Here is a 23,698-nt window from a genome sequence, read left to right as displayed (position 1 = left end):
TTTTAGTTATATTTTAGTCACCTGAAATGTTTTAGATTTAGTCTAGTTTTAGTTGACAAACACTGTTTTGGACGTACAAGGTTTTCACTCTGACAGCCACGATATGTGAGCAAATACACGCTGCGTTACGCTACACAGGCCAATAAATAGCAAGGACCAGTTAAGTCAGACCTGGGCATTGTGCGGCCCTTTGGTTCACTGACTGGCCCTTGTAGGGTTAATGGCAAATTACAAAATAAACACATTTTCTAATTTTACCTCATGCATGCACTGAAGCTGCATTTATTTTATTTTGAAGTTTTTTATTCATGCACATATGGACACAGTGCGTACGTACATCAGCACGTGTGTGTGTGGTCATTGGATCGTTGTCTCAATAACAAGCAGGTGGTCAGACTGGTCACACGTCAAGACGACCTGCCTTACACTTACCCATCAAAAATGGCTAAAGTAGCTAAAAAAAGAAAAGTCGATGCCGAATGCCAGGTTTTCAACAGAAATTGTACTGTTAAGTATTTATTTAATGAAGTCGGAGATAAAGCCGTGTGTTTAGTTTGCAGAGAGCACTGCCTTTTGGCCCGGCCCTCCACAACATTGTCTGCTGTTCACGTGGCCCCATGGAAAGAATAATTGCCCACCCCTGAGTCAAGTGTATGGCTATTGGCTGATGCAGGGCTTACATTTAATTAACCAATGAACAGTTAAGTGTATGGCTATTGGCTGAGGGCTTACATTTAATTAACCACTGAACAGTTAAGTGTTTGGCTATTGGCTGATAAGATGGTTTACACTTAATTAACCACTAAATCCTGCCGTTGTTGTCGGGCAAAAACCTCTTAACCTCTTATTTAAACTTTTTGTTTCTATACACTGAATATTTTAAGCTGGACCTTGTATAGGTAGGCATATTTCCGCAGAATATCCGCGCCACCGGAATAGCCACGCTATGGCCGGGGTTCAAGCGGTTAATCGAAGTTGTACGAAGAGTCCGAGGAGGAGGAGGAGGTAGAGGTATTTTCCTCAAAGAAAGTATCCTTTTTTCCCGTCCCCTCTCTCTCTCTCTCTCTCTCTCTCTCTCTCTCTCTCTCTCTGATGGTGCAGGTGGTGGTGGCGTTTGCGTCCCTGACGATTGGTTTGGCGTTGAGCTGCTGCTACCGGCGAGTAAAGGGCCTTCATAAGAGTTCGTCCTCCGACTCGACGTCCCTCTCCCGCGGCTTGAGGAGTCCCATCTCCATGGGCGGAGTCTTCTTCAGTCTGGAGCGCACCACGCTGCACAACACAAGGTACAGGGTGCAACACTTACACAATTATTGTAAAGAAACAATTATAACATTCAACACATTGATTTTGAGGGCGAGGGGAGGGAATTAAGATTTAGCATTTTGTCTTCCAAAATAATTTAAAGATAGCTAAAACAGCTGACGTACAAGCTCACGACGTGTCACATCATGACATGTTGTGAGCTTTTACATTGGCTATTTTTATGCAGAACTGAAGGCTTGAGTGCTTAATCAAACAAATCAATGTATAGGCCAGTCAATCTAAGCTAAATAATGGCCTGACCCAAAAGAAATTGCAATAGTAATGGTTCAAGGTTTTTTATGATCCTTAGAGTCATAAAAAAAAAAGAGGTTTCCATTTTATTCTTAGTGGATCAAGGTGAATTCAGGGGGTTCAAGTTTGGGTCCTTTCAAAGACCCCCCAAAATAATCTTCTTTAAGTAGCATGTGAGGGGTCTAACTACTAGGGGGTTTTCATGATTCTGAATCCATTCCAAGCATTTCTTTGCACGAAAAACATTCCTCAGGCTAAGAACTGACCGCCAAAACTATGGTTTAGTGATGAGTCATCACTTTTCTGGGGTCAGCTCAGTTTTGTTGTGTCCCTTTTTAGCCCGAGGAATGTTTTTCGTGCAAAACAAATGCTTGCAATGGATGCAATGCGCGCCAACAAAAAAAGGAATAGCGCTACTGTTGTACAAAGAACCTACACTCCTAGAGTTAAATTAACACTTAGGATTTCACAGTGTGGATCGGAGTCCCAGAGATAACATGTTTACCAAACGGGGGTCCGTAGCCTAATGCATATTAAACTGGGGGTCCTTGAAATGAAAAGGGGGCCGGTGTGAATCTCTGGGTGTATGCGTGCAGTGTGTGGCTCTCACCAGCAGACGGTGCTGTAGAGCAGGCCCACCAGCAGCAGAGCGAAGGCCAGGTGCCAGCAGAAGCACATGGTGATGAACATCATGTTGCTGTGGTCCTTCTGGTCCCACTCCACCCCGCTGGGGGGGTAGAGGATGAAGCCTATCTGTAGAGAGAGAGAGAGAGACTGTTTAGATGTACAACATGAAGCCTATCTGTAGAGAGAGAGAGAGAGAGACTGTTTAGACTGGTCCCACTCCGCTCTGCTGGGGGGGTAGAGGGTGAAGCCTATCTGTAGAGAGAGAGACCGTTTAGATGTACCACTCTGCCCCACTGGGGGGGTAGAGGGTGAAGCCTATCTGTAGAGAGAGAGAGAGAGAGAGACTGTTTAGACTGGTTCCACTCCGCTCCACTGGGGGGGGGGTAGAGGGTGAAGCCTATCTGTAGAGAGAGAGAGAGAGACTGTTTAGACTGGTCCCACTCCGCTCCACTGGGGGGGGTAGAGGGTGAAGCCTATCTGTAGAGAGAGAGAGACTGTTTAGACTGGTCCCACTCCGCTCCACTGGGGGGGTAGAGGGTGAAGCCTATCTGTGGAGCAGAGAGAGAGAGAGACTGTTTAGATGTACAACATGAAGCCTATCTGTAGAGAGACTGTTTAGACTGGTCCCACTCCACTCCGCTGGGGGGGGTAGAGGGTGAAGCCTATCTGTAGAGCAGAGAGAGACCGTTTAGATGTACAGCACAAAGCCTTTCTGTAGAGCAGAGAGAGACAGTTTAGATGTACAGCACAAAGCCTTTCTGTAGAGCAGAGAGAGACAGTTTAGATGTACAGCACAAAGCCTTTCTGTAGAGCAGAGAGAGACCGTTTAGATGTACAGCACAAAGCCTTTCTGTAGAGCAGAGAGAGACAGTTTAGATGTACAGCACAAAGCCTATCTGTACAGAGAGAGAAACAGTTTAGATGTACAGCACCAATGTAGAGAGAAACAGTATAGATGTACAGCACAAAGCCTATCTGTAGAAAGAAACAGTTTAGATGTACAGCACAAAGCCTATCTGTAGAGAGAGAGACAGTTTAGATGTACAGCACAAAGAGAGAGACAGAACAGTTAGTATAGCACTATCTACATGAAAATCTGGGAACTAAATATTTCGAGATGGGGGTCTGCGGCAATATACATGTCATTTGTGGGGTCCTTGACACTTATAGAATCGGGTCAAAATATTTTAAGACTTGCACACATTTTCAAGATTTTTCAAAATGAGCAATCTACAAGCTTGCAGCGCAGCACTCGTGTCGTAAGAGTGTTAGTAGTTTATTAATAGGTGTTATGAGTCTTATTGTTACCTGCCAGAAGCAGGTCCCCTGCAGCAGTGTTAATGGGTGTTATGGGTCTTGGTGTTACCTGCAAAAACCAGGTCCCCTGCAGCAGTGTTAGTAGTGTATTAATAGGTGTTATGAGTCTTGGTGTTACCTGTCAGAACCAGGTCCCCTGCAGCAGTGTTAGGATGTATTAATGGGTGTTATGGGTCTTGGTGTTACCTGCAGCAGTGTTAGTAGTGTATTAATGGGTGTTATGAGTCTTGGTGTTACATGCAGCAGTATGAGGGTGTATTAATAGGTGTTATGAGTCTTGGTGTTACATGCAGCAGTATGAGGGTGTATTAATAGGTGTTATGGGTCTTGGTGTTACCTGCAGCAGTGCTAGGGTATATTAATGGGTGTTATGAGTCTTGGTGTTACCTGCCAGAACCAGGTCCCCTGCAGCACTGTTAGTAGTGTATTAATGGGTGTTATGGGTCTTATTGTTACCTGCCAGAACCAGGTCCCCTGCAGCAGTGTTAGTAGTGTATTAATAGGTGTTATGGGTCTTGGTGTTACCTGCCAGAACTAGGTCCCCTGCAGCAGTGTTAGTAGTGTATTAATGGGTGTTATGGGTCTTATTGTTACCTGCCAGAACTAGGTCCCCTGCAGCAGTGTTAGTAGTGTATTAATGGGTGTTATGAGTCTTATTGTTACCTGCCAGAACCAGGTCCCCTGCAGCAGTGTGAGGGTGCAGCGCAGCAGCTCCAGCAGAATGTTCCCTCGGTGGAACAGCTCCAGGAAGGCCACCAGGGCGGCGCCAAACACAGCGTAGAGCAGCAGCTGGTGCACGTGCACGTCCAGCATGGCCCGGCCGTGCAGGTGGTACAAGAACAGGAAACCTAGCGGGAAACCACCACAGGAAGAGGAAGAACACAAGGAAAACAGGTAAGATATGTCAAATATTCCTAATATACAGTGTTTCTCAACCACTGTGCCTGGGGACCTTTGGTGTGCCCCTGAGAAGGGTCAAGTGTGCCCCTTGAAACTGCTTGAAAGCCAGTATTGTATTTATCATTTTAAAAATGATTTAAACTAGTGAAAACAGCCGATCTACAAACACACAACGCCTCGCACCGCGAGGCGTTGTAAGCTTGTAGATCTGCTGTTTTCACTACTGTTGTGCGACAGCCTTGTATGATGAAGCAGGGCTTTACATTGCGAAGAAACGTACACATTTGAAACTTGGAGATACAAGGTTTCTTCCCGACAGTGACGATATTTACACCCCCGTATTATGTTGGTGTGCCCATGGATTCTTGGGACATGAAAAGTGTGCCCATGCAGAAAAAAGGTTGAGAACCACTGTCCTAATATACAGAAGTCACTGTCTGGCCAAAACCTCTTAACTCCATTTTTGAGGTTTTAGATTATTATAATTTTTTTGGCATAAATCAGGGCTATTGAACACCCTTTACATCTGAGTGTTGGTTCAAATAATATTGGCCCAATGGAAAGTAGTAAAAAGTGCTTGGGACAAAACCTCCTAACTCCACTAGCTCAGTTAGGAGGTTTCGGCCCGACAGCAGCTATGACTACCATACTACTACGCAATGTCCATGGTTAAAATAGAAGACATATTATACAGGATTCACATATGGTGCAGCGGCCTTGAAATATGCCATACAACCATTTGACAATCATTTGACCCACAGGTTCTCAACCTGCGGGTCAAATGATTTTGGGGGGTCCCCAGATGATGAACTTAATGTGCAACATTGTTTTCTCACACAACAGTAAACAAACCAACATAATGTTTAAGTGAGGGTATCTGCACATTTCTAAAGTGACAATTTAAGGACTTGTTAATACCTCTAAAATGACAAAGAAAGAATTGGCCAAATTGACAAATATTAGAGTCAGAAATTGTGAAAATGGCAGCTCAAAAGGCCTTGCGTTGCGAGGCGTTGTGAGCATGTAGATCTGCCTGTAGATCTGCCTGTAGATGATCTGCTATGGAATGCCTCAACTCTTAGTGCCCCCCCAGTTAAAATATGATTATTTTGGGGGTCGCGGCCTGGAAAGGTTGAGAACCCCTGCCATAAACCATCGATGTGTCCAGCAAGATAGCTGGGGTACGGCTGGAGAGTATGACCTCCATGTATGAGACCTGCGTGCTCAGGAAGGGCAAAGCTATTGCTAGGTATAGAACGCACCCTCTATACAGTCAATACAAAAAACTGTATCAAATGTAGGCTAAGTTCTGTCCATAACTTCCTTGAAATGGGTTGAGAAATCCCCATCTTTGCATGGTGTGTTTTAATAGAAAGGCAGTTTAAGAGGAAGAACAATGGAAAAGACATTCCACAGAGCCAGATAAACCAGTAGAACAGCACTGGTGGCTCTTCGTGTTGTCGTCTAAAAGCTGATGAGACACAACGATTAGATGAGTAACTAAACCATTAAGACTCCCTAATCGGGAGATAAGCGACCGCCAGGTCGCATACACAAACTTTAGAAGGCAATCGTAGCCAATCAGGAGGGAATATGGGAAATGGGACATATCCATGTTGATGACATGACTTTAGAGTTACTGTGTACGGCTAGGGTTAGGGCAAAATCGGTAGGAGCAGTGTAAAAAAAATGTTTTGCAAATATCTACCTGATGGTGGCGCTAGAAGAGGGCCATGTGAGAAATCAGGGGCAGAGGTTGTGATTTGCCATCCAGGGAGTGTGTGTGCAGAGTTTGGCATGGATAGGGGCAACGGTGCCCGAGATAAGAGTAGGGGCAAAGGTGTGTCCCCACAAGCATTAGGTTTCTGAGCAAACAAGCCCCATCTCAGTTCTTCGCATAAAATGTAATATGTGATGCCTGGTAGCCTGTTCTATTTTTGTCAGTGAATTGTGGGATCTATGTATTGAGTTTGTGTATTATGTGTTTTGAAATTTGTGTCCTGATGGCTGCTTGGTGCAAAAAACGAAAGCATTTATTTGAAATAGAAAGAATAAAAGGAAAACAAGTAAGATATGTGAAATATTCCTAATATGACTACCATACTACCGTAAGGTCCACTGTTAAAATAGAAGCAGATATATTGTCGTTGTCGGGTGAAAACCTTGTATGTCCAAAACCGTTCGTTTTGCATTTTTTAATTTTAAAAATAATTTAAACTAGTGAAAACAGCCGATCTACAAGCACACAACGCCTCGGGTGCGAGGAGTTGTTTGCTTGTAGATCTGCTGTTTTCACAACGTTTGTGCGACGGCCTTGTGTGATGAAGCAGGGCTTTGCTTTGCGAAAAAATGTACACATTTGAAACTTGGAGATACGAGGTTTCTGCCCGACAGTGACGATATATATACAGGATTCACATGTGGTGCAGCAGCGGTCTACAAATAAACTTGCTCGTAATAAAAATATCGAAAATAGGGACGCCAGGATGGAATGGGTTAACCACTTGAAGCAAACAGCGGATGCTCTGGGGGGAACATTAGCTGAAAATACCCTGGGAAGCCAAAGAGCAGAAATGCTTGGACGGACACACAGACTTATTTATTTGTCTATGACAGGGGTTTTCAAAGTGGGTGACGGGGCACCCTGGGGTGCTGTGACAGCAGTCCAGGGGTGCCGCGAGATCATTTGATAATACTTGGAATTTATTTGGCCACTTGGACACAAAATAATATATATATATTTTTTGTAAAAAATAGTGGAAATAGAAGATCTACAAGCTCGTACGAGCTTGTAGATCTGCTATTTCCACTATCAATGTTCTTTTTTAAGTATAAAGTTGTCAAATATGTTGTTAACGCCAGCAGAACAGCATTGTAAGCCATTTTGGCAAAATCTTGGTCAGCGCTACCCACACGTTTGGCTGTGGTGCTCATGCCTCGAATGCCCGATGCTTACAAGCTGTACCTCGTTGTAAAGGTGACAAATCAACGATACATATTATATAAAATACAATACAATTTGGTATTATTAAAGGGGAGATATAATGGACCGAAGTCAAGTTTCCTTTCTTTTTGTGCTGAGTTCATATTTAGGTTATGTGTCATATCTACCATGTGCAATTTCAAAGCCTACAAGCCAAGCAGAAATGTAATGTCAACGACAAAAACACAATTAAATCGTTAATAGCAATTATGTCATAATTGTGACAGCCCTAGATGATATACATGATGATGATCATGATACAATTAGTGCAATATCACTTATACCAGGGGTCTTCAACAGGGGGTCCTCAGAGTTTCTACAGGGGGTACTCAAAATCTATGAGTGATAGAAACTTTTTTTCTCCTCCTTTATATTAACCACTTGAACCCTAGCGTCCATATTCTGAGAACCTTAGACAAAAATATAACAACAACACAATGTGACATACTGTATGTAGCCTGTTTACACAATGCTGTAGCCCCTCCCAACTGTATATGTGTTCCCCATTTTCAACAGTTTTTATTCTATTTTGACACTTGCTTTGGCAATGTAAACGTATGTTTCTCATGCCAATAAAGCTCTTTTGAATTGAATTGAATTGAATTGTATCTTTGCATCGTTGCACTTTATTACACTGTGAAATCCATCAGTGTTAATTTAACTCTGAGATTGTACAAATGGAACCAAAAAGGTTTCTAACACAGCCAGCCAATGTTATCTACACAGAAATGTTTTTTTTTCTTTTTGCTCAAGGCATGGCTGTAAATAATGTTTCCGTCCAAAGCTTTCCAAATGTTTTCGTCCAATTCGTGTCCATGATGACAGATTAATAATAACTTTATACTTAACGTTCAGCCACTTGAACCCCATTATCCAAACGGAGAACCCCCCCCCAAGAGTTGAGGCAAGATTGTATATAATTCGGTTCTATTGTGAAACTAGCAGATCTACATGCTCACAACACCTCGCAACGCACATTTTAAATTAAATTGTCAAATGTGCAGATATGTTGGTTTGTTTACTGTTGAGTGAGAAAACAATGTTGCACATTAAGTTAATCATCTGGGGACCTCCCTGGGGGTCCCGACCCACAGGTTGAGAACCACTGCTACAGAGGGTCTAAGTGTTTAAACAGAAGTTGTATGGATAAATTCCAAATAATTCCTGCAGCAGGCACCCCTGGACATGCGTCAGGACACCCTAGGGTGCCATCACGACACCCTCTTTATAGAGAAACCCTTGCGTTGCATACCTTCGTTGAAGAAGGCGAGGGCCAGCATGAGCCTGTCCAGGGCGGTGGGGGCGTGCAGCGCCTCGGTGCCGTGTACGAGCAGAGCCACGGCGGCGGACAGGCCGAAGAACAGGTACATGGTGGCGTGCTGCCAGTTCATCAGGAAGGCCCAGTGCTGCTGGGCGTCGTACAGACGCAGCCCGGGACCGCCCGCCGCAAACTGCTCCAACAGGATCCCTGCAAAAAAATAAAATGCATTATTATTATTATTATTATTAAGACGCAGAGGAGAACCGCTGTTATTTAACCCATTTAGGCCTAGAATTATTCAATGCTTTAACTATTGAAAAATAGCAGATATACAAGCTCGCAGCGCGGCACCGAGTGCCGCACTGCGAGCTTGTAGATCTGCTATTTTAGAAAAATCTTGAAAATGTGTGTAGATTTTTCAATATTATTCAAAGCAAACTTTTGTAACTCAAATCTCTGCTTCTGGGGGGTCCCTGGAACAACATATTTTGAGATGGGGGTCTGCGGCCAAATAAATGTAATTTTTATTCCACATTATTCATGTTTTTGCATGACGTTCCTCTGCCCACTCTCCCACCCTCGCCTGCTATCGCCAGTAGTTGGTGCACAGTATCTGAGGGATTGACTGTAGGAGTCTCAGAAGTAATGTTGGAGTGCCCGTTGGGTAGATCCTTATGCCCATATATGGTGTTCCATGTTGGAGTGCCCGTTGGGCAGATCCATGTCCAGGCCAGTCTGTGATGTCAGCACTATGACGTCAGAGTATGACGTCGGATGATGTCAGCATGCATATAGACCGTTACCAATGGTGGCGAAACTGTGTAGTATCAGTGATGTCAGCAGGGACGTGCAGAGAATGTTAGAGAGGCAGGGGCTGACACAACACGTCGCAACGCAACGCGCTGTGAGCTTGGAGGTCGGCTATTTTCGATACTTGATACCACACTAAACTATGGAAAAGGGCATTTGCATTTCTTTCACCATAGTAAAAACTGCATTCATGGTCTGGAGAGGGTACTTTTTACAGACAGGTAAAAGGGCAGGGGCTCAAGCCCCCTTTGATGTATATGTGTTGTGGCGTTTCGGTCTCTAACCGCACTTTATTAAAGTTATGTTGTACAGGAGAGAGGTGGAGAGGAGGCAGAGACACCCAGAGGGAGCCACGCGCACCCCGGGGCTATGTCACTGAAGGGCGTTACCTGCCAATGAACTTGGCTGATCAGCTTGATTTGGGGGCACCTGTGGGTGCCGTACCCCAAACATATAAAGCAGGCACTCTGGGCTGTCTCACCTTCATTCCTCCTCTCCTCTCCTCTCCTCCTCTGTGCAAGCGGGCCACAGCTTAGCGATAAGAGCCTCTATGTTGTTAAAAACCTGATAGTAATGTTAGTTTCTTTGATTCCCAGGCCGCAGGGCTGTCCCGCTCCAACCCTCGAGCCTGGCCTGGCATGCAAATGATTGATGATGATGTCATAGAAATGGGGCCCCTTAATTAGCCAGTAGCTATGCCCCTCCCAAAAAGCTTTTGTCCAATGCTAGATTAGATTAACTTCCTGCTTGCCAAGGTTTGCCTTGGCAACAGCCTTGGCAAGCTGCCGGTTGCTAAGCTAGCATTGGACAAAAGCTATTAGGGGAGGGGCATAGCTACTGGCTAATTCCCTGTAAAAGGAAGAATCTATATTGATTACAAGTACTCTATTACTTTAAGCCCCAAGCAGCAACGCCTTACCTGGGCTTCCCCTACCTGTGAAAAGAGTAAAAGTACTTACCTCATACCTACCGTATGACCTCCTATCCTGAGTAACCTCAGCAGCCTACCTAAATTGAAAAGTACCAATACTCACCTCCTACTCAGCTGCCTCCGCTCCTCCCGTTGACGAGTGACCTACCTGAGTATCCGAGTATTCCCACCAGGTATCTGAGTAGTCCAACCCGAGTACTCACCCCCTCTGTGCCTCCTGGCACCGCCCCGCCCAAAGACTGTTGCCTGCCGTGCTTACCTTTATTGTTTTGAAGAATATTTACTGATATAATATTTTCTTTTCTAAATAAACGCCTTATAAAAAGGCTCAACCTGTGAACTTTGACTTGTGTCTTGCTTCCCGTACACCACAGTGTGCACATGCCTGGATGTCATCATGCAGATGGTCAGACGGACAGACATTTGTCTAAAATAAAGGAATAGTTCTCCCACCACTACTCACCAACCACAGAGAAGAAGAGGAGTTCTTTCTACTCACCAACCACAGAGAAGAAGAGGACCACAGAGTTCTCGATGATCTCCAGGCGGCGCTGGGAGCTCCTGCTGGCCAGCCGTGTGGAGCCCAGGCTCTTGTTGCGGCGCGTGGCGTACCACAGGGAGTACTTCACGGTCCACCACAGCCCCGCCACCAGGAAGAAACTGCCGGGGAGCGCGTGGCCCTTGAAGCTTCCCATGATGCACCTCACCTCACCTCACCTCACCTCACCTCACCTCACCTCACCTCACCTCACCGACACCCTTGATACAGAAGGAACGGAACCGATTAGGTTGGCAAAATCACAATATCTTTGACCAAGTACCTCGACATCGATGTCGTGACGATAATATTCCTTGGCTGCCAAACCACAACCTCCACCCCTCATTTCTCACATGGCCCTCTTCTAGCGCCACCATGAGGCGATTCTTACAAGACACATTTTTGGACACTGCTCCTACAGATTTTGCCCTAAAATCATCGCTTATCTCCCGATATAGGGAGTCTTACTGGTGATTATTAATAATTAGTGTGGTTACTATAGGGTGTGCCAAATGTAGTTCTAAGAGCGGCCATTTCTTGTGACAACACAGCCTTACACAGGTGTTCTGATTAGACTATAGCATTAGTTCTATGCAATCAAACAATTGAAACACCTGTGTTTTGTCACAAGAAATGGCCGCTAAGGACGACAATGACGTAGCCGCTGGCACACACTATTGGTACACTCTCAGAGTTATGGTGGTCAGTGGTCCCATGCAGGGGTTGTCAGAGTGAGGTCCAGGGACCCCCAGGGTTTATATGTACATCATCTATTTTCAAAAGATCTTGACATTCCTTGAAAATGTTCAAATCTTGCATGGGGGGTCCTTTCCGGCTTTTCACAACACCTTTTCAGGTGGGGGTCCGTGGCCAAAAACATGTTAATTTAGGGGTCCTTGACATGACACTGTTTGAGGACCAATAATGCATTACGATCTTTTCTTTGCAAACCATAGTATCTGCACAGGGCAGGCAGGCTTATGAAATTATTGAACTCATATTTTGACACTCTTTCTCTATGGGAGGAAACTGATGACAAAAAAGATAAGAAATAGAGAAGTATGACTAAGACAGTCCGCTTCATGTTGAAATGTGTGGTCCAGTACAGATCATATCTCACACCAACACCCAGCCACTGTTCCTACACAATAACCTCTATGTCAGCTGGCAGTGGCGTCAGTTCAGAAAAAGCTATGGTATGGCAACATGCAGGGGCGTCACAAGGGGTAGGAAAGTGGGACTGAGTTACTAGGGCCCAAGGTGGTGGAGAGGGGCCTTGATTATGTTATACTTTAGCTATTGAAAAATAGCAGATATACAAGCTCACAGCGCGGCACCGAGTGCCGCGCTGCGAGCTTGTAGATCTGCTATTTTTGATATATGTATTTTTAAGCGAACATTTGTAACTCAAATTTTGCTTCTGGGGGGGTCCCTGGAACGAAATATTTTGAGATGGGGGTCCATGGCCAAATACATATCATTTTGGGAGTCCTTCACATGAAAAGGTTTGAGCTCCACTGACATCGAAACATAGATTTTTCAAAAAAACCTTAGAAGGATTTGAAATATTCAAAGATTTTCATGATTTTTCAAAAATAGCAGATCTACAAGCTCGCAGCGCGGCACTCGGTGCCGCGCTGTGAGCTTGTATATCTGCTATTTTTCAATAGTTAAAGCACAGGGGCCCCACAGTGAAACCTTGTACCCAGGGCCCAGAATTTGGTGCGACACCCTCGGCAACATGACTGGTGTCTTGCATACCTTAGCAACAGGCATGATACATTTATTTTAAGAAGTACATTTTTTTCCCCCCTCCGTTTCTACTGTTTCTTGGGCTGGATATGGCAGCTTGGAACAGTTGTTCAAGTGCAGCTAAACTTGGCATGTTAGTAAACGTGCCACAATTAACAATAATGCATTGCACCTGTGCAGCTGACCTGCGGAACCTGGGAATATACCATTCTGTCAAGATGGGGAGAATACAAGTGTGGAGAATACAATTATACTACCTTGTTAAAGTGACCATTTTGTTAGATTTTGCATTTGTAGTTATTTTACTGTAATTTAACAACATAATAACCAGCAGCACAGATAGACAAAGAGACATACATGGATTTATATTTAAAAGTAATTTTTATTTTTTCCCCCTGGACCCAGGGTATGGCAGCTGCATACCCCTGCCATACCCAATTGACGCCCCTGTCAGCTGGAAACCTCTCATTTGTCCAAAACTGTTATTTCCAACAAAAAAAAAATGATGCTCTTGAGTGACTCTGTGATATGGTCAAGTAGGGCGACGGGGGCACCCTGGGGTGCTGTGACAGCAGTCCAGGGGTGCCGCGAGATAATTTGATAATATTTGGAATTTATTTGGACTCTTGAATTTTTTTTAGTATCATTTGGAACTTGAAGTACAAAGTTATTTTCAGTCAGTTCTAACCAAAATGGCTATTATCTCAACGTTTTCCTCGCAACATAATCACAAAAATATCCTCACTGTCGGGGCAGAAACCTTGTATCTCCAAGTTTTAAATTTGTACGTCTTTTGGTAAAGCAAAGCCCTGCTTCATCATACAAGACTGTCGCACAAAATTTGTGAAAACAGCCGATCTACAAGCACACAACGCTGATCGCGATGCGAGGCGTTGTGTGCTTGTAGATCTGCTGTTTTCACTAGTTTAGTACATTTTATAGATGATAAATACAAAATGAACGGTTTTGGACATACAAGGTTTCCACCCGACAACGACGATTATGCTATAAATATAAGGTGCTGGGAGTGAAAATTATAATGTAAGGGTGCCTTGGATTAAAAAAGTATTTATGGGGTGCCCTGAGACAACAAAGTTTGGGAACCCCTGAAGTAGGGTGTTAATTTACAGAGAAAACAAACATAAAACGTTCAAATATGTGACCCAGCATAGCAGAGGGGCAGTCATTTCGGAAAGCACAGCTTTAGACCAGCCCTGAAATTACTTTTTTTCTTTTTTTTCCCTAAAATGTGATAAAGCCACAAAAGCATTTCATAAATATCAGGCTACATTTCACTTAAACGCCAGAGCTTAACTCTGCATGTAAATAAGACTTTTTTTAAATTAATGTATAGAGAAACCTCACATTTTACAGGTTACATTTCATCTAAAAGGCTGAATTTCTCAGATCAAGTATTTCTGCATGGCATAACTCTATAAGCCATATCTACAAAACTGTTAACTGTTGGGTCAATCTTCACAACCAATATATCATTTTGTAGCTATGATTCCCAGCTTTCAAATGAAATGAAAACGAATTCAATGCACAGCCCTCAGCTGTGTTCGGACACATATGGAGATATGAGGTTTCTGCCTGACAGTAACAGTATACAGACTGTCTGACTCCTCACAGCAGCTCATATAAGACACGTGGAGACGTCTCTAACGACCGCTGTTCAGTGGAAAACAGAAAGTGTTTAAAAAAAGGTTCAAAGAAAAGGAAGGAAAAGTGAAGGAGGGGAGGGGAGGGGAGGGGAGGGGGGAGGGGGAGTTAAACGTTGCAATCAGAGGAAATGAGTGTGTGTGTGTGTGTGTGTGTGTGTGTGTGTGTGTGTGTGTGTGTGTGTGTGTGTGTGTGTGTGTGTGCGTGCGTGCGTGCATGTACTGCTGATGACAGCTCAGCGTCTGACCTCTAGACAGACAGGAGGACCGCTTGTCTTTAACCCTGGACAGACAGACAGACAGACAGACAGACAGACAGACAGACAGGCAGGCAGGCAGACAGACAGACAGACAGACAGACAGACAGACAGACAGACAGACAGACAGACAGACAGGCAGGCAGGCAGACAGACAGACAGACAGACAGACAGACAGACAGACAGACAGACAGACAGACAGACAGGAGGACCAGTTGTCTCTAACCCTGGACAGACAGACAGACAGACAGACAGACAGACAGACAGACAGACAGACAGACAGACAGACAGGCAGACAGACAGACAGACAGACAGACAGACAGACAGACAGACAGACAGACAGACAGACAGACAGACAGACAGACAGGAGGACCAGTTGTCTCTAACCCTGGACCAATGAAACTCCTGCTTAAAGGGCAACTTTAGTTTTTTTACAACAAGGGTTCATATTTTAGAATTTGTAATTAAAGAATATAAAAGATGAGTGTTGAACTTATTTAATGTACTTCTTTCTATTGTTTTAGAGATTCTTATTTCAGTGGTTGGGGGCATGCGTACAAGTGGCTAAATATGTCATTTTACACAGAATAAGCCCATTCCCAAGACACAACGCAACCTTTCATGGTTGGATGTTGACTTATGGGGGCTAGAAGTGTTACTGTAAATAGCAATAAAGAAACTGCTGGCTTATTGTGTCTAAAAATACATATTTAGCCACTTGTACGCATGCCCCCATGCGTATGCATGCCCCACATTATAGCACGGTAAACGTGATAAAACAATAGAACGAAGCAAATGAAAACATTTTAACACTAACTTTTTATTTTCTCTAATTACAATCTAAAATATGAACCCTTGTTGTAAAAAAAACAAAGTTGTCCTTTAATATTGCACAACAACAAAACAACGGTTTCTCTTCATTAAAAGGTGCTGTAGGTCAGTGGGTTCCCATGGTCCACCCTGCAGTATCAGTAGTACAAATGAAACCATCTCATGCTGTAGGTCAGACTCAGTGGGTTCCCATGGTCCACCCTGCAGTATCAGTAGTACAAATGAAACCATCTCATGCTTTAGGTCAGACTCAGTGGGTTCCCATGGTCCACCCTGCAGTATCAGTAGTACAAATGAAACCATCTCATGCTTTTCACACTACCTGTTTTCTTCCACTCTACGGGAGGAAACCTACGACAAGAAGTTAAAATAGAGAAGTATGAAGCAGAAGCATTCGATCTTATCACAAACGTGGCTAAAAAAGTCAGTCAGTGTATCGTTTCTCACACCACACCCAGACCTGCACTTCTTCTTGTCTTGTCAAGGACCCCCCAAATTAATGTATTTGTTCCACTTCTTCTTGTCTTGTCAAGGACCCCCCAGATTAATGTATTTGTTCGCGGACCCCCATATAAACATAATGTTGTGGCAGGGGGACCCCCATATACGATTTGTGTTGTTAAAAAAAAAAAACTTTGAGTGTGTGTACCGTCACATTAACCCATTTAACTATTGAAAAATAGCAGATCTACAAGCTCACAGCGCGGCACCGAGTGCCGCGCTGTGAGCTTGTAGATCGGCTATTTTTGCTGCTAAGTCTTTGAATATATCTACTTAAAAGTGAACATTTGTAACTCAAATATTTACTTCTGGGTGGTCCCTGGAACAACATATTTTGAGATGGGGGTCCGTGGCCAAATACCTGTAATTTTGGGGGTACTTGACATGAAAATGTTTGAGAACAGCATGATTTAGGGGAAGGATTTAGAAGTCGGGTCAAAGATCGGGTCAAAGATATTCAAAGACTTGCACTCATTTTCACGATTTTTCAAAAATAGCAGATCTACAAGCTCGCAGCGTGGCACTCGGTGCCGCGCTGTGAGCTTGTATATCTGCTATTTTTCTAAAGTTAAAGCATAAAATAATGGTTAAAGTGATTAAAATCTAACGCGACTCGGGAGCGTTCCAGGTATTTGAGAGTTAAAGCATTTTATGGATGCACTGTAAAAAATAAAACATTACGGTAGGAGGGTTTATAAAGCTTGCTGGGACGTTTGCCTTTGATCTAATTTTTATTGAACGCACTGTAAAATCTAAATGCTGAGTGTGGATGTGAGAATGAACTATTACTATTATAACTATTATAAATCTAAATGCTGAGTGTGGATGTGAGAATGAGAAAAGGAACTATAGGCTATTCAAACCCAGTCAGAGACCTGGTCAAATGTTAGTCAAAGTTGCTCTGTTGTCAAATCTGTATTTGAGTTAAAATACTGGAGTAGGCTATATACTAAATAAAATATACTAAAACCTTCAAAAATACAAATTAGAGAGTACACTTTCTTTTAAATATCAATGCATTTCGGTAGAGAAACGTTGCCATTTTCCCAAGCTTGTAGATCTGCTATTGTCACTATATTTGAAACAGAGCTTATTTGTATTTAAAGGGATATTCCACTTTCAAAATAACTTTTGGTAATTTTATCATTAGATGATAACATGACCAAAAGTTTTTTTGAAAGTGGAATATCCCTTTAACACAATTAGTGCTGCAGGGTATGAAGGGTTAACTTTTCTTTGACGCCACGCAGATCTGGAGAGAGTGTTTTTTACTGGTGATTCAGTCAGAGTGTATGAAAGGGTGCGCTCGTTTTATTGTCCACGACATTGCAAGCGGCGCGAAGGCCAGCGGACCTTGGTCCTGCTCTTCGCCCCCGAGCGCCGCAGGCGCGAGTGGCCGCGAAGAGCGGGCCAGAGTTACGAAGCCGTGGTGAATGCAATCGTTATATTTATGCCCAGGCCGTAAGGCCTGGGCAAGCCCACGATAAACGCCCGCGCAGTCCGGTGCGCATTTCCGAACGCACCCTTTCCCCACACTCGGACTGAAACACCAGTAAAAAACACCATCCCCGCAGATCTGCCCATTAGCACACGCTCTTATTGTGAAAGGCCTGCCTGGAATGTGTGTACACACACGGACTGCTGAATGACATCAACGATTACGTCATCTAGTCACATGACATGTGTCATGTGACAGTGTGTCATGGCGGCCGCCAGGCTTGCCTTGCTATTGTTGTTTGGAGCTGTGCTTTGGGTTTAAAAGTCTTATTTGGAGTAAATGAAGTCTCTTTATGGGCCTCTCCATTGACTTAACATGGAGGAGCTTCACTTCGCGTGCACGCCCAACGTGCGTTTTAAACAAATCGCGGACATTACCGATGCGGCCGCGACCGGAGCTACATACTGTAAGTATTAATACATTTACTGTAAATACAGTAAGATTGACGGTGAGCGCTGTCAATGGCGTCGTGTAGTAACCGGTTTTAATGACGGTGAGGATCGTCAAGGGCAGCAGAACAGTTAAGCTCTGTGGTTAATAATAAACTGGGGACCCCCCACCCCCACCCCGACCAGCACTTGGAGTTTTAAGAGTTAAGGCATTACATTTGTATAACACGGTTCTATTGTGAAAATAGCAGATCTTGCTCACAACACCTCTCGGACCGCGGTGCGTGAGCATGTACCGGTAGATCGGCTATTTTCACAATTTCTGCATATAATATTTGACAATTTGGCCAATGGTTAATTTGTCATTTCAGAGGTATTAAAAGGTCCTTAAATTGTCACTTTAGAAATGTGCAGATAGCCTCTATACACTTGAACGTTATGTTGATTTGTTTACTGTTGAGTGAGAAAACTATGTTGCACATTACAGTGCCAGGCGACTTTTAGAGCAACTTTCTCACTATGGGCTTCCCTGCCAAATGACTTTGGGCGACTTTTACTTAGAATTTTTTTTTTTTTTTTTTTTTTGGACCCCATCAAATCTAGTGAACATGATTTCAATCGCGATTTTGCATGTTCCACCCCCATACAACCCCATCTAACATACAGGGCAGCCATTTTTGTTTACATAACATGTAAAACATAATGGCTATTATCTCAAGAATGCCTGAACGGATTTCCAATCTTTTTTTTTTGTTTGAAAGCTGTGAACAGCCTGCACAAACATGGTGCATGATCTGTGCATGGGTGTGCATGATCTGTGCACTACAAATTACATGGAAGTCTATGGAGAGGGCTGGCACTAATGCCACTCGAGGGCATTTTAAATTGGCAGTAAGTGAGTTAAGTTAATCATCTGGGGACCCTCAAAAGATTATTTGGGATGGGGACCTACAGACCCCCCTGGGGGTCCCGACCCACAGGTTGAGAACCACTGGCCTGTGATACAGCATGACTCCCACGCACTCGGCTTCCCTTTGTGATTCAGATGAGAAAATTACAGATTCAGACCAAACCAAACCACAGCCGCTTGTTTGAAGATGGATGCTCAAAACAACAACAAAAAAGAGATGGTCAGTGGTCTCTCATGCACACAGTACAATTCTCAGGGATCTTTTAATCTGATTTAACCCATTTATAACAGGTACACATTATTGTGTATCATTATTTTATGCTTTAACTATTGAAAAACAGCAGCGCTGCAAGCTTGTAGATCTGCTATTTTTGAAAAATCGTGAAAATGTGAATTTTGATCCGATTCTATAAGTGTCTTTTGAATCCTTCTAAGATTTTATGAAAACTCTATGTTTCTATGTCAGCAATCTGGCCAGCCATCGTCAAAGAAAAGGTCCTTTTCACTTAACTGGAGCTCAGTTAGTCTGTTCTTGAGAGACTACTATGTCAGTGGTTCTCAAACCTTTTCATGTGAAGGACCCCCAAAATGATATTTATTTGGCCACGGACCCCCATCTCAAAATATTTCGTTCCAGGGACCCCCCCAGAAGCATTTGAGTTACAAACGTTGGCTTTGAAAATACATATATTCAAAAATAGCAGATCTACAAGCTCGCAGCGCGGCACTCGGTGCCGCGCTGTGAGCTTGTATATCTGCTATTTTTCACTGGTTAAAGCATTCAATAATTCTAGGCCTAAGGCCCAAATGTTACCAAACAAGATCTACTATTTTTGAAAAGTTGTGAAAATGTGCGCAAATCTTTGAATGTATATTTTAAGCGAACATTTGTAACTCAAATTTTGCTTCTGGGGGGAAGAGGGGGGGGTCCCTGGAACTAGATATTTTGAGATGGGGGTCCGTGGCCAAATACATATAATTTTGGGGGTCCTTCACATGAAAAGGTTTGAGCACCACTGACATAGAAATATAGGTTTTTAAAAAAAACCTTAGAAGGATTTGAAACATTCAAAGACTTGCACAGATTTTCATGATTTTTCAAAAATAGCAGATCTACAAGCTCGCATGTGAGCTTGTAGATCTGCTATTTTTCAATAGTTAAAGCACCCAGGCCAGGGCCCTGAATTTGGTGCAACACCCCTGTAACCAAATGCACCCACAAGGGCTTTTTGTTGTTGTTCAACATATGCTGAGATTGGTCAATATGTTCTCACGCACGCAGTCAAATCACCAGGGCTCATTTCATCCATTTTGCATAACTCTGAGAGAACCCGAATGACTGTAACCAAATGGGTCCATTTGGTTACAGTCTGGGCTCTCTCATGGTTAAATTAAAGGAGTAGTTCACCCCCAAAATGGCTTTTGTTCTGGAGTTTTTTGCCACATTCCTAAGACGAAAATGTATCACAATAAATGTACCCCCATTGATTCCGGATGGGGACTCAAATGCATTCGGGTCCCACATTCGGAATCAATGGAGGTAAATTTACTATAATCAAATTATTGTCTTAGGAATGAGACAAATACAAAAAACATATTGTTGATCTCAAGTCTCCATGGTAATCAATTGAAAGTAAGTCTATTGTGAAAATAGCAGATCTACATGCTCACAACGCCTCTCGGACCGCGGTGCGTGAGCATGTAGATTGGCTATTTTCACAATTTCTGCATCTAATATTTGACAATTTGACCAATGTTTAATTTGTCATTTTAGAGGTATTAAAAGGTCATTTTGGGGGTGAACTACTCCTTTAACTCCCAGGACTTTTACGGCGTGTCCGTGTGAAGATCCTGTTTCCACCTCTCCAGATTAGTCGTCATGACGATGGCTTCCTCATTTGCCTCAAGTGTGTGTGTGTGTGTGTGTGTGTGTGTGTGTGTGTGTGTGTGTGTGTGTGTGTGTGTGTGTGTGTGTGTGTGTGTGTGTGTGTGTGCTTGGTTCACAACCAGCCATCATCAACAACAGGCAAATCAAATGAGCCCCTGCAGTTTGCAGAGACATGTTCCTATCCATCCATCAGTGTTGACTACCTTGTTTTTACTGATGAAAACTAAAGCTAAAACTAAGCTACAGTGACTCTAAAACTAAGACTTAATAAAGCCTATTGACAATTTCATCAGCAAATACAAACTAGACTAAAATGTCAGGGAGGGACTGGTGGAGAAGAGATCCAGTAGAACTAAAAGACGCTCTGCGCTCTGAAAATAGCAGATCTGCAAGCTCACAACGCGTCGCAGCTTGTAGATCGGCTATTGGCCGGGTTTCCCAAAACGATTTTAGCCCATCGTAGCTCAAGCATGGTCGCCCCGACCGTCATGTTCCCGTGTTTACATGGGTTCGGGCAGAGCGACTTAATTTCGCCCCCTACAACTACACCATCATTCAGATTTCACAAAGTGCTTAATAAAAGTCTCACTCTTGTCTAAATACGGTACGGCATTCTATAATTACCCGTATCCTCCGTGTTCTCTAATAAGAAGCCTTTTTATCCGATCAATTTCTGTTTTCCCATGTACTTCCTGGTGTTCCTCATGTGCACCAACCCCATTGAGATAAACAGACAGCGATCGGATGAAAAGGATTCTTATTAAAGAACACGGAGGATAGAAATAATTATAGAATGCCGTACCGTATTTAGACAGGTGTGAGACTTTATTAAGCACTTTGTTTTTTGAAATCTGAATGATGGTGTAGTTGTAGAGGGCTAAATAAGTCGCTCTGCCCGAACCCATGTAAACACGGGAACATGACGGTCGGGGCTTGGTCTCTACGACCGTGTGTGAGCTACGGTGGGCTAAAATCGCTTTGGGAAACCCGGCCATTTTCAGCACGCAGCCAAGTGTAAAATCAGCCATTGCGACGTCGTCGCAGCCTGACAAACCCTACATTATTGTCCACAAAATCCACTGTAGATTTTGTCGAATAAATGCTTATATTTAGTTGGCTAAAGCTAGACTTAAGCTAACACGTTTCAAGTGACTAAACAGAATTGTTTTCAAAAGACTATGACAAAAACGAAATCAACGTTTGCTGCCAAAATCAACACTGCCGTCTGTCCGTCCGTCCGTCTGTCCGTCCGTCCATCACGCATGGGAGAAAAACGCTAAACTACCGCTGGAGTTCATCTGCTTTATTCTGATAAAGAGGTTAAAAGGTCAGGTGAAATGTATCTTATTGACATGCAGGCTTTCACTTTTAAACTGCAAACGTGACGGCCTTCCATAAAATAAAATAAAAATCCACCTTACTTTGACCTACTTGTATTTGTGTTTTGTGTTGTGAAGAATACAATGTTGATTCATGGATTTGGCTCTAAAAGCATTAGAACAGTGATTCTCTACCTTTTCATTTTAGTTCAAGGACCCCCGGTTTGATATACGTTATTAGGCCACGGACCCCCAAGTCATAGGATTCTCATTATCTCTGGGACCCCTTAAAGGTGATACACCATGCATTTAAAAAGTATTTATGTCATATTGTTTATGTCCCAAAAACGTTTTTTCAAAAGGTTTGAGGCTAAAATACCACTCCTGAATAGAGAGCCTCTCTCATTTTTGAATGGCTCTCAGAGCATTTCAGCTGCAGTACCACCTTTGGCCTGAACTGCGCCACCCCCCCAAAATCCTTTTGAAAAAAAAAAAATTGTTTTTGAAAAAAGAAAAAAAAAAAGTTTTTGAAAAAAAAACAAAAGGTTTTTGAAAAAATATATATATATTTTTTATTTTTTTATTTTTTATGATGACGTCACAATCGGCAGATGACGTCACAATCGGCAGCAAATCTGGATAGCCTGTTTTGAGAACCCGTGGGATACTTTTAACCTTCGCCTTCTCAAAACCAGAGAAAGACACAACGGTCAGAAATGGGACTTTGTGAGGATAGAAGGTGCTAGTGGGACCCCAAAAAAAGGTTTTAAAATAGGAAAAGTGAAATTTCATGGTGTATCACCTTTAATAAATCTACACCATCAAATCCTATGTGAGCTATGACATAGCTTCTATGTCAGGGGTCTTCAATGTTTTCAGACCAAGGACCCCTTAGTTGAGAGAGAGATGAAGCAGGGACCCCCACAACCTGTTCATAGATTCCATATAGTTTCATTGTTTGACAGCACAATCATCAGTGTATTTTAGATTCATGTCAATTTGTGCTTTCAGATATTTAACCACTTGCTTGAACCGTCATTACTTAATAAACTTGACCTTTCACTCTGTACTTAGTCTGCTCTTTTCCCCCTCTACACCAAACCTCTTTGCCAAAAATAGCAGATCTACAAGCTCTATTTTTGGCTAAAGTTCTCAGAATATGGATACTAGGGTTCAAGTGGTTAATATGAAAAAGGAGAAAAAAAAAGTTTCTATCACACAAAGATCTGGAGGCCCGCCCTGTAGTAACTCTGAGGACCCCCTAGGGGTCCCAGACCCCCTGTTGAAGACCCCTGTTCTATGTCATAGAACATAGCCCCCCCCCCCCCCCCTGACCTACTGTAGCCCTACATGACTTCCTCCATGGTGTTTCTATACTTTATTGTGTGTTTGACACTTTCCTCCTGCAATGTAAACATGTGTTTAGTCACGCCAATAAAAGCTGCTTTCAATTGAATTGTGTGCAAATGGGAACCCGTCCATTTGGTTCCTACAACCAGCAATCATTTAGCTGAAAGGACCCCTTGAAGGACTGAACCAGGGGGTCCCCCAGTTTAAATGACCCCTTGAAGGACTGAACCAGGGGGTCCCCCAGTTTAAATGACCCCTTGAAGGACTGAACCAGGGGGTCCCCCAGTTTAAATGACCCCTTGAGGGAGTGAACCAGGGGGTCCCCCAGTTTAAATGACTCCTTGAAGGACTGAACTAGGGGGTCCCCCAGTTTAAATGACTCCTTGAAGGACTGAACTAGGGGGTCCCCCAGTTTAAATGA

At 43.3% G+C, this 23,698-nt stretch overlaps 1 protein-coding gene across 1 annotated transcript; it reads right to left on the bottom strand.

Annotated features, from left to right (window-relative positions):
* Positions 1 to 1,172: 1,172 nt before the first annotated feature.
* Positions 1,173 to 11,078, bottom strand: tmem45a (transmembrane protein 45a; the record flags this gene model as incomplete). Its single annotated transcript, XM_080729704.1, has 5 exons — positions 1,173 to 1,269; positions 2,165 to 2,307; positions 4,162 to 4,346; positions 8,634 to 8,849; positions 10,883 to 11,078. The coding sequence occupies 5 exons, from the start codon at positions 11,076 to 11,078 to the stop codon at positions 1,173 to 1,175; spliced, it is 837 nt and encodes a 278-aa protein (XP_080585830.1).
* Positions 11,079 to 23,698: the final 12,620 nt, after the last annotated feature.

Source organism: Nannobrachium achirus (genome assembly GCF_963921795.1).
Source record: "Nannobrachium achirus genome assembly, chromosome: 1".
Classification (NCBI taxonomy): domain Eukaryota; kingdom Metazoa; phylum Chordata; class Actinopteri; order Myctophiformes; family Myctophidae; genus Nannobrachium; species Nannobrachium achirus.
The sequence above is the reverse complement of the archived record's forward strand: the minus strand, read 5'-3'. Positions and strand labels throughout refer to the sequence as shown.